This window comes from Egretta garzetta, unplaced genomic scaffold, assembly GCF_000687185.1.
Source record: "Egretta garzetta isolate BGI_Z169 unplaced genomic scaffold, ASM68718v1 scaffold434, whole genome shotgun sequence".
Classification (NCBI taxonomy): domain Eukaryota; kingdom Metazoa; phylum Chordata; class Aves; order Pelecaniformes; family Ardeidae; genus Egretta; species Egretta garzetta.
The window spans coordinates 594,498-606,531 of record NW_009259584.1 but is presented as its reverse complement, the minus strand read 5'-3'; the positions used below and the strand labels follow the sequence as shown (position 1 = coordinate 606,531).

General features: G+C 42.6%; 1 protein-coding gene across 1 annotated transcript in view; it reads right to left on the bottom strand.

The window, feature by feature from the left end:
- Positions 1 to 4,535: 4,535 nt before the first annotated feature.
- Positions 4,536 to 12,034, bottom strand: part of DNAJC1 (DnaJ heat shock protein family (Hsp40) member C1) — a 73,433-nt gene continuing 65,934 nt past the window's right edge. Inside the window, exons 10-12 of the mRNA XM_035893253.1 lie at positions 6,459 to 6,507; positions 5,503 to 5,984; positions 4,536 to 4,746 (exon numbers count right to left, since the gene is read on the bottom strand). Coding sequence (XP_035749146.1) covers positions 4,678 to 4,746; positions 5,503 to 5,984; positions 6,459 to 6,507 — 600 coding nt within the window. The 3' untranslated portion in view covers positions 4,536 to 4,677. The remainder of the gene's footprint in view (positions 4,747 to 5,502; positions 5,985 to 6,458; positions 6,508 to 12,034) is intronic.

The following is a 12,034-nucleotide window of genomic DNA, read 5'->3' as shown; positions in this document are numbered from 1 at the left end:
ATTTTCAAATTCAGGACATTCTTAAAATCTCAACTTGTTGGAGATTGGTGCCAGAAGCCCAAGGTAGCAACGGATGGTTTGCAGGACTCGTAGTCCTGATGGACCAACAATCAACAGCAAGGAAATAATGAAAAGGACAGTTCTGGCATCTGAACACCAATGCAATTCACTAACCCTTTACAGGTGGCGACGGCATCGAAGCCAAGTTCACGTGAGGGCCAGATGCAGTCAAAACCAACCTTGCTCCAATGATTTTGCAGATCCTGACATCAAAGATGACGGTTGGTGCCTGATCTGGCAGCAGCTCAGCAGAGGCCGGTGCTGCCGTCCCTGAGGGGTGCCTGGGATGCCAGCGCAGCCCCAGCCTCTGGGCAGGTCCCTGGCAGTCGCGGCGCTGGTCACCGAGCCGCCCTCGGCTGTGACGGGAACCGCTGCGGGCTCAGTGTCAGGCGGGCAGCACAGATTAAATGTGCTGCATTTCAGAAGAGTTTCATGTTAACAGGCTTTTGAACTTTCTGCAGTTTTTTCGACCAAACTCCAGCTTTACTGACAACAAGGACGACACACCTTATGGCTTACAGGAGCCAGCTAGTTCCAGCCAGCCTATGACATTGTAAATCCTGGTTTTACCAACTTTATCCATTCGAGCTGTGTCAGTTGGATTGTGTAATGCTTAGCTGAGTGATCTTCTGGTGCCTGTTTTTCATAAGCTGCACTAAAATCTCACTGTTGGTTCTGCCTAAAGGAGGGCTCTTTGAAAGTCAAACACTCAACGTTTCTATTGTTTTCAGCCTCTGACATCTCAAAAAACAGTCACATTGTCAGCTGTAAAGTCGAGAATATTAATACAGTTCAAATATTTAAAGCTACAGGACACTGCAGGAGGGCCTCTGTTGCTCTGCCTTTGAGAACTAAGCTCCCCTAAGTCAGGGCACCATTAACCTTTGTAGCAGCTCGGTCGTACGCCGCGCGTCCACTCGCCTGTGGCTGTCGGGCTGTTACTTTACAAAATCCTGATGCTTTAGCTTGGCAGTCGGACTCTGTCCTCAGCACGGTATGGTAACACTACCCCCTCCCAGGCCAGTCGGCCCCAAACGCCCCTTTCCCTAGCGTCTCGCCTCTCCCACCACCAGGGACAGGCAGCAGCTGCTCAAAATAGATGCAGACCTGACTCGCCTAAGTGCAGGTCACAGCACGGAAGCTGTGCCACAGACCCTGTAAGGCTGAAAGCTTTTCACGCACAACGTGACAGCACAAAAGGCACTTTGGGGTACAGCTCAGAACTGCCCAGGTAAGTAAAAATGCTTTGCTCGCAGGCTAATATTAACATTACTTGGGGAAAAAAAAAATAAAAAAAATCTGCATCCCATGCTTGAACCGCAGTTGGAAGAAGTTGCTTAAATCCCAAGCCAAGAGTGACCTTGACATTCAGGGAGGGGAAGTTTTAGAAAAACAGTAGCTTTGGTGGTGGATACCAGAACTGCAAGAAACCCAAGCCTGGGTACTCTCATGGAGGCCAGCTGCAGTTTGCCACTTCTCAGAGAGCATCGCATCGCCTCGCATCTCACCGCAGCGATCACAGCCTGGAGCTGCTGCCGAGAGGGCCTGGGGTCTCAGCACACACCAAAACCCCAGCAGCCCCAGGAGAGCACGAGCCTGGGGGTCCTGGCCGCCTCCCCACAGCCAAACACAGAAGGTAAAGCTTATCCTGGGCCAAATCCTTTGGCCCTCAAGCAACAAAATGTGACATAAGAGACTGGGTGGGGCCTGGACAAAGCTTTCACTACATGAAGGAGCCCCAACGGTATCTCTGAGCATGTGGCTGCCATGGTGAGATCCACTGGTGCTGGACGCTGACTCACGTTCCTCATCCCCAGACCCAGGCTGCCGGACCACGCAGTGTGAAGCACCCAGTGCATTGCAAGACCTTGCCAGTTCTTGACGATGAGGCAGCTGGGCCTGCCACCAGCTCGTGGTGCAGCTCCACTGCGGAAGAGGCCGGTGCATCTCTCTCTCTCTCTCGCAGCCAGCACACTGTTGATTCTTCAAGCAACAAGGCAGCAATCCACCCATTCGCTTCCACCCAGGCATGAGCAGCAGCCGTGCTTAGACATTCACATCCGTCACCCGGGTACTCAACCCGACAGATGTGACACAGCAACACGTGCGATCTTCACCTGTCCCTAAGGATCTTCCCTAAGATAAACTGCAGTTGTCAGGAGCACTGCTTTAAGTTTCTCAGTGTGACTGTTCTTACAAACAAACAAAAGAGTAAAAAGTTTCTTACCAGTACGTGGTGCTCGTCCTTCTTCCTTTGTCTCCCATCCGGGAGGCCGAGGGGGTCCCGAGAGGCCGCAGGTGTCGGGCAGGTGGTACGGCATTACTGCCACATCCACAACAAGGCGAGCCTTGAGCCGGTTCTCACATACACACATGTCAAGTTTTTAAAGACTTCTACTGATAAGGGTCTCAGAGTCCCCCCAAGTCATTATTACATTTGCCACTGGATTTTTTTTTCCCCAGTATCTAATTACTCGCTCCACAGTGAGCCCGTTATTAGTCTTCACAGCCACAACGGACACGCAGCAGTTCTGTATTAATTGCTCACGCAAGCGCAAAGGTCCCCTTTCACACACCTGAAGACCTCTCTCTCTCTCTGGTGTAGCGTTAATGGTTGGACTTGATGACCTTAAAGGTCTTTTCCAACCAACCTAAACAAGTCTTTGATTCTAAATAGCAAGAACTCCTTCTGCCCTTCCTGGGCAAGTGAGGCGTTGTAGACTCTGGGTCATTCTCTTGGCTCTCCTCTGGATCAGCTACATCTTCCTTGAAGTGTGCTACACCAAACTGGGCACGCTGTTCCAGGTGAAGCCTTGTACACCCAGAGTGGGAAGGGAAGCACCTCACTCACTCATCCTCACAGGCTACACTCTCCCATTACTTGCTTTCTTTTTTTGAAACAGCAGAAATAGTCCCATTACTGGTCAATTTTTTCCACGAACAATACATCTCCATTCGCTCGTGTTCTTCTACCCCAGCCCTGTCAATGCTCTGCCAAGTTAATTTTCACCAATTCACCATTTTAGCAGCTTTTCTTTGTAGCCATTTCAATTACTTTTTGCTTTACAGCTACAGTCATCTATCTTTGAGTGTTCTGGATGACTAACACCCTTTTACAGTTAAGATTTCCTGATACCGCTTGAAAATATCATCTCACTTGTTCTCACTTAAGACTCTCCCTTCACAGGTGCATTAGTAGCACGGAATTACTGTTTGATCAGTTAGCACACGCAGATCATAGCACAGCTTCTAAATATGTCCCGTTTCCAATGCAGCGAACCTGTGAAGTCCTCGGTGAAACAAAATTCAGATGCATTATTTTGTGTCTAGTGAAGTTCTTTCTACTAAGATTAATTTTTTATATATGACCAAAAAAAAAAAATGTTCCCCTTGGTAAGGAACACATAAGGAACACTGGATCTTCCCTAAATATTTCTCCCTTAAAGTTTTATGGAATGAAATTTTGTGAAATGCTGATCTGTGAGAAGCGACACAATTGGCAAACGGTTTCCGGGGAAAAAATCAACGGTCTAAATGGTCGAAAGCCAATGGAGGTTTTCAGCCACCAAGCTCCGATTTTGAGTTCAGGTACAAGGCTGTCTCATTTTTCATTTAAATTTTTCATTAAAGCTCAAAACCTCATTAGAATCCTGGTGTTAAATCAGAATTTGAGTGGTGAATAATTCTCTAAAAATGCAAGCCCTTAAAGTTTCTTGCAAAAGACTGGGATCGCTGCTCTGATGTATCTCTGGATGATTTACAGCCCATTAAGTACCCTTTATTCCGGCATTTTAAGCTTTCTATAACTTTCCCAAAATTACGAAAAACCAAACGGCAAGTAAGGAATAGTAACCCTTATTAACTATTCTTTAAATATAAAATCAAACAGGGTATAACACCCCCCGCCCCGCCCCAATATGAGAACTCTTAGCCCAATAACGTTAGCTTTTACATCCTATCCTGTACCTAAAAACTGGTTATGAAGTATGTGCCTTCTTATAAATCTTAATTAGAGGCCTTCAGTGTTCTTGCCCATTTCAGCTTCACCAAAGGACTGTCCCTGTGTCTTACCCTGCAGAATTGGTATTGCAGGTGCATATAATGGAAGTACGTGGAAGTTAAGGTTAGAAATGCTGCTTATCCCAAAATACCGTTAGAAGGAGTAGACATGTCACGTAGCAGCAGACATGCTCGTAAGCATACTGTCTTCTATTTATAGCTGCAAGAAAGAAAAAAGCATCTTGAGTGCAGAGCTCCTTTACCCTCGTCCTTGCTTAACAGTTTCAGATCAATTCTCATTTTCAAAACAACATTTAGAATTCTTTGTGGTCTGTATGGTCACTAGCTGCAAACCTACCCAATCCAGTGTGAAGGGCCGCTGATTTTTAAGACACTGCTCTCACACACCTGCATAAGCAGCTCTCCAACACAAAAACGCACCTTCGTTCCTCAACACACAAAATACTTGGGTCAGATGGTAGAAGATTTATTGGTATTTTCTTTTACTAAGGCACATGACGTATAGAAATACTGAGGTACAAAAATGCAGTTTCCTGCACATGAGATTTAAAACCCCATTCTGACAAAGATGAGCTGCATCTCTCCCGCTCAGAACATTCAGCTTTTAGCCATTTTTTTCTTTTGTACCAGTTCAACAAGCAACTTGTATCTTGCTATACACTCCTCCTAAAAGGAAAAACAGAAGTGTTAATTAAAAGTCTGATATCTTAATATTGCTTCAACTCTATATGTGCTACCTCATTCCAGAAGAGCTAGGTTCTGGGGGTTGTGTGAGGTTTTTTTTTGGGGGGGTCTTTTTTTTTGTTTTGGCACAAACAGAATTAGGATTTTCTGCAGCTACAATGATGGAAGCAAGCAACACCAATTTATTACAACTATTTTGGCATCTAACACAGACCAGCTGTATCAATGACAACAAACACTTTTAAAACAATTGTACTGACAAAAAGAACATCAGCTAGACAGATCATTGAGCATGTAACACTTGCAGATTACTTATTAGGGGTTATTTATTTTGTTTGTTCATTGAGATGGGTTGAGAAAGGCATTGTAAAAGTGTAAGTGAAGCAGCTCACCGACATTTGGTTACTAACTTTGAATCAAAATTTGGTTTTAAAATCTAATTTATCCTGCAATTGAAGATCTGACAGGCAGAGGAGAGGTAGCAATTTTAAATGAAACAGGAGATATTTCAACATTTTCTGTAATAGATCAAACAAGCCGAATTAAGTGAAAATATATTTTAAATAGAAACAACAAACATGACCGTAATGCTCTTTAGGTCGATTGTGTCTGGACTGGTGGGCTAGGTAAAGACCTCACCTTTCTGCATGGATCCTCGGTTCTTAAGGTAATCATAAACTGGTAGAAAATATGTTTCCCCTCAACTTTATACCATAGTTCAAACAAAACTAAGTGTACCTTGCTTTTTCCAGGAACACATTTTGCTATTTTATCCCAGCGATCTGATGTTCCCTTCGGATACTGCTGCAAGGCCATTTCAAGAAGTTTCTGTTGATTCTGAGTCCACAGTTCTTCTGGGGCACGGCTTTTCTCTCGTTTTCTGTTCTCATCATCACTCTCTTCCTCTTGCTCAGTGTTATCAAAATCCTTCTGGCGTCTTCCTCTGCCCTTCTCTTCTGGTACCTCTTTCATTGCTGGCAGAGTCACTTCAGGTGCTTTGGTAATTTTTCGTTTGCGGTGTCTAGTTTCACTTGCAATGGTCTCCTTTTGATCTATTTGGACATCCAGCTGCTCTGCCATGTGATCGTAGTTCCCCTCCTCCTCCTCCTCTTCCTCCTCCCTTTCTCGCTGTGTGATTATGTGGTCTGGCAAATTCACATTGACTTTGACATTCTTGGAATTCTGGGCCAGCGTTTTAAGCTCGGAGAGCCTAATGATACCTGTTAGAAATATTGGTGTTACAGATCTAAAAAAAAAACCCCACAAACAAGCAGGGACTTGCCAGCAAATAAAAGGTACCCAGAATAGTGCAGAGAGGAGAAAAAGCTCTTCTGGATTAAGAGCTTAAGGAAAATGCTTATTGAGAAATTGGGGTATTTGCTATGAAGCAATGAACTTTGCCCGTTATGAGCTTATCTGGTATTTGTGAAGTACTAGTAAATTACCACATTGATACAAACAAACAGAACAGGGTGAACAAATGAACAAACCCCTCAATAAACGGAGTAAGAAAGTCTGGGAGGACACATTCCCTCAGAACACCCATCGGTTTGTCTCTTTGCTCAAAGGCAGGCAAGGTTGCAAAAGTCTCTCTGCAAAGCGTACCCTGAAAGGTACAAAATGCACTGCATTTGCATGGCCATAATCCAAATACAGTGCTCTATAAGCATCCGTGAGGCTCGAGTAGCACACACCTGGTGTATATGTAACAGAATCCTTCAGCTGTTTGGCTTTCATGGTAACCTGCATGAAAACAACAATAAAAAAAGGAATATTAAAAAAATTACATTACTGGGACTATTGAAGAATTCATTAGCGGCTTACTGCAAACCACCACCGCTGAACATGCATTAAATACGGCGAGGCTGATGTTCTTCTGCTGGCTTTGTTCACATACGGATCCCAACTGTCAAAAAGTAATTTTCTAGGCTTTGTCCTTTCTAAAACATTCCTAGCTTGTTAGAATAATGTAAGCAATGCTGCACAATTCTATTACTATCAACACAATCACAAGAAAGACGTTGCGTTGCTGGAGCATGTCCAGGGGAGAGCAACAAAGCTGGTGAGGGGTCTGGAGCACAAGTCTTACGAGGAGCGGCTGAGGGAGCTGGGGTTGTTCAGCCTGGAGAGGAGGAGGCTGAGGGGAGACCTGATCGCCCTCTACAACTGCCCGACAGGAGGCTGTAGCCGGGTGGGTGTTGGTCTCTTCTCCCTGGCAATGGGCGATAGGACGAGGGGAAATGGCCTCAAGTTGTGCCAGGGCAGGTTTAGGTTGGACATTAGGAAAAATTTTTTTACTGAAAGGGTTGTCAGGCTCTGGAATGGGCTGCCCAGGGAAGCGGTCAAGCCCCCGTCTCTGGAGGTATTTAAAAGATGGGTAGACGAGGTGCTTAGGGACATGGTTTATTGGTGGGATGGCATGGTCAGGTTAACGGTTGGACTTGATGATCTTAAAGGTCTTTTCCAACCTAAACGATTCTATGATTCTATAATACATCACAGTTGATTTCAGATTTTGTTTTCTTTCATTGTTAAACATTAATTCTCCAACCTAAAAATACCACAAGGGGAGGACGGGAAGGGGGAGGGGAAGGAAACAAATGAGTTATCTTCTAGATATTCAGTTTCTCCATACTGAACAAAAGAAGAAAATAATAGGTCCAGATGAGGAAGCAGGCTAATGGACAGGCACTCAGCCCCAAAATAAAACGTAACAGTCTGACTGCCAAAGATCAGCAAAGACACCTCCGAAGTCCTGATATTTCAGGAAAAAAAGTTTATTACATTAGAATCCAAAGGACGGAGAGCTGCCTGCTTCAACCTCAATCCTTTTAATCACTCTGCATCTGTGTTGTATCAAACCATCTAGAGTCCAAAATTCAAGCACCACGTAAAAGCATTTTAAAATGCGCTGCTCAAAGAAATATACACACTTTTTAATTACTGAAAATGTTTTATGAATACCGGATTGCAATTTCAGGTTTTTTTGAATACGAGGTCTTTGCGAAAAAGCTAGAAATTGAAATCGAGTAGTCTGAGCCACCCAAATCAAATAAAGCAACGTACTGAATCAGACCCGATGTTACCCGGGATGGGTAACCTGCGTTTCCTGCTGTTTGAGCCTGGGACTTCGGACGTTAACGTCTGTTTAAGGTAAGGCACCTGGCAGTGTGCTGCCCAGAGCAAAGATAAAAAATACATCACCTACAAAGTCTGAAATTCCTCCATGTGGGATCATATTTACCCACAGTATGAATCATTTAGACCTTCAGAGCCGCAGCATAGACCTCTGCTGGTTTAACTACCTAATGTTAACAACAACAGACCAGGATCCTCTACGTGGAGCAAACCTGCGAGGGGGTTGTACAGCTGTTTTCGGGAAGAAGAAGAAAACAGAACAATTTGGGATTTTTGTTCCATTCCAGGCTTCATAAGCGAGTACTTCAAACTTAAAATCCTTTGGTACTGTCTGCCTCTAGTCTGGTCTGTTGGTTCCTCCCACACACGTTTCTGCCTGTAAAATTGCAGGACTTTGCTTTACAAACTGGCAAGTGCTGGATCTCCTTAACCAAAGAACAGCAAGACTTAACAAGGCAGTGGTCTATTTCCCCCAAAAATTAAACCTCACTTTCTGGAATGATTAAGTTTAAATGAAAACTGCATTAACAAAAAATCCCAACTCTAATTAACCAAAACCTTTATCCAGAGGTAGATGCCTGGATTAGAGAACTCCAGTTTCTACTGCTGCAATATGATAAAGTTTTAATTGTTCAAAGAGAAAAAAAGATACTGCTACGATGAACTGATAATTTTAAACTAGCACTAACGGTTCTCTGCCTGTGATCCGCATGATCCCGATTTTGAACCAGCAGGATGGATCCTCCTTGAAGCAGGTGATCCACTAATAGAAACTGCCTTCCTTGAAGATCCTATAGTCTAACATAATCCAAATTAAAATGTTCGTGTTCTATTTTCCTTATTAGCAGAATGTCTCTACAGGGCCAATACTTTAAGAGGCTAGGTGGAGGGGAATCCATTCTTGACTGCTGAACTTACTGATCCTTAGTGGTATCCTGCTATGCCTCTCCTCAATAGAAATTATGTTATAGAAACTGGATTGTAATAGATTATTTTGAAAAGAGTGAGAAGAACTTGTCAGGCAAACAAGCAGCTGATCCTTTAGAGCTTACTGCAATGATGCAGTGGATTAACTGCAAATATGACAAGGCATTATCTGTCTATGTTCATGTATTCCAGAAAACTGTTTCTAAATCATTCTGCTATTTTTAAGTATTTTTTTCAAAGATGTACAGCCTACTCATAAGGCCAAGAGAGGAAAAAGAGAGAAGGGATTCCCTGAACTAAACAGAGCCAAATCGGTTGCAAGCGATGACCAGGACAGGTATACCGAGTTGCTACCCCAATGCCAATATTCGCTTTTCTCTACGTTGAACCTCTGATGTTTTCAGAGGTTGGTAATTACTGTTTTATCTTTCAAGCTGAGACTACTCATGCAACATAAACTTTGCATTGGAATTGGTGCGAATCAATACGCTGGATCCGGGTTTCCTTCAGAAGACAGACATTCCCAAATTAGGGTAGTGTAGGTAGCCTGTAACAGATACAAATTATGCTGCACATTACATCTAATTGAATTAGAATCTAAACCAGCCCTCTCCACTAGAATAGTGAAGGATTTTGGTTTATTTCTAGATCCCACCAGCATTTCACATTTCCCCCTACATGCAAAAAGTTCAGAAGTAACAGTTTTGCCTTAGGTTATCTTTTTTTGATAACTTCAGCCATAATAACTTGGTGAACCCAGATGTAGCTTTTGTAGTAAGTTATACCATTTATTACATCAAATATTTCCAAGACTTTCTCTACTGAAAGCATTTTGATATCTGTCCATATTTTGATGGACTTTCAATTTGAACATTCACCAGGTAAGCTGGAAATAACAACTGTGTGTCTGGTTTAGATATTGAAAACCTACAATTTCAAACACTGAACAAGCACCTTCAGTTGACATAAATTTGACAACTCATCAAGCTTCTTACTCATAGCTTTACTATCATCATTCACAGGTTACACGAGAAGATTATTTGTCTATTCTCTTTTTTTTTTTTTTTTGTTCAGCTTCCTTCTTCATACAGATGATTTTGCAAGTGCTTTTCCAGGTGCTATGTAAAGTTCATGTTTACTCCAGCTCTTTTCACTTTGAGTTCAGGTATCGCTTATTTAGACTTAAGATTTATTTGTCCATCAGATTCAACTGTCATTGCCATTAAACATGCTGACACAGGGCAAGAATCATAACATGTCAGTATTAAACTACTAAGGATTATTAGGAATCCAACCTATGGAACATACGAAATTGTATTTCAATTTGATCTGTTTGAGTTTAATCATTGCTCTTGCCACTCAAATTTGCAGTCTCTTCTGGTGCCAGTTCCTCCATACTTTCTGACATCCTTAATATCAATTTAAATTTCCTCTCCAGTGGCGAGTAGTGTTATCTACTAGCTAGTTCTTCACAACGATTTTTAAAAAAATCACTAAGTTATGCAATGTAAGTTGTTCCATCGCTTTTTCTACTCAATTTCTTACCATAACTTGCTTATATTATTACTCTTTCATTAGATAACATTAGATAACAGATAACATACTTGGAAATACTGTTATTCAAAGTTTGAAGCAGTTGTAGAATTCGACTTCCAGTTATTATGGCTGATTGTTCCTGAATAATGCTTTAAAATTATAGTTTTCATGTATATTAAATTATGTTTTATCATTACCGTGAAAAGTTGTGCTAAAAGTCTGCTGTTATTGACAAGAGCTTTCAGCAGAGTATTAGCCAGCCCTTAGGAAATCCTGAGTCTGGGGACACCTTAAATAATAAGGATCAAGACTGTGAAATTGATTTAAAACAGAAGAGGGCAGATCTCATATTCCTGCAAGTATTTGTGCTGCTGAACAAACACACCACATTGTTTTATAAGAATCAACTTTAAATGTTGCTGGTTTTATGCCCAAATAACCTAGGCATCCCTGTAGTCTACCAGGGATAACAGAAGTCACAAATAAAGTCAGATCATCACATGCACAGCGAAAGAGATTTCCTTAGAGAAAGATGACCAAAAAAAAAAAAGTTGGATGCAAGCAAATCGCTGAAGTAGAAATCAAACCACCTTACTATGGGACCTACAGAAAGAAGCCACAGGAACAGTTTGCTTTTGAGAACCCCCTTCTGAATTCAGTTTCAATAGCTCTTCAGCTACAAAAAGATTTTATTGAAAGCAAGTGGGATTAGTGGGATGATTTTATGCGATGAAAGCCAGGCAGAGCTGGTTTCCTCCTGCACTGCTGACAATTAGTCCCAATCACAAGACTAGTTGCTACTCAACAAGACACCTAGGCAGTAAAAACATTCCTCATCGTGATCACCCAGATGTTAAATCTCTTGTTACCCTGGACACCTGCCACCTCTTTCAGATGGAACAATCAATGCTTCAGAGATATACAGGAGGAAAAAAAGAAAATATTATTCAGAGTCAGCTTAAAAGAGTCTCAGGCAAAAGCAAATTTTGCTATCACATGAATGAGAGGCTGCTTTTCATCCTGCAGGGAAGGCAGATATTAAAAAAGCACAGAATTATGGCAGACCTAGAGAGAAAACTCTGTAAAGTTAGGTACAGCGAGTCTGCTGATGCCAAACAGAGGGAAACGGCCCTTTTGCAGAAGAGCAGGAGCCACCAGCCCATCAACCTCAGCTGTCCCCTCCGGAACCATGCCCAGCCGAGCTTCGCAGGGCACTCGCCAATGGGACGTTGAAGCCTCTGCCATTTTGCTGTCTTCTGGCAATCTTCCATAGGCAACAGGCTACCTTCCTGCTCTGAATAGGATATGATTTTGATCAGGATTGCACCAGATAATTACAGAAGTACAAATCTCTTGGGTTCTGACAACATTCTGAGAAAGTAACATGGGTTTTCTTGTAGAGGAAGAGTAACCCATGTCACTTGGTTTCCCAAACGTATATAACCTACTTGCAAGGAAGGATGACATGTATTGTGCTGCTGAAAACTGGAGGGCCTGATAAAATTGTTTACTATTCTTAGCATCTTCCTGAGCAGAAGTTCTCTAAATATTTACTAAATGTGCCACAGTTTCTCAGCATCAGCTCTTGGAAATCTGCTGTCCCAGTAGCAGGGTTCTGTTCACCCAGTTGTTATCTTCCTGCGCACTCTCTGACAGTTATGTTGTGGAA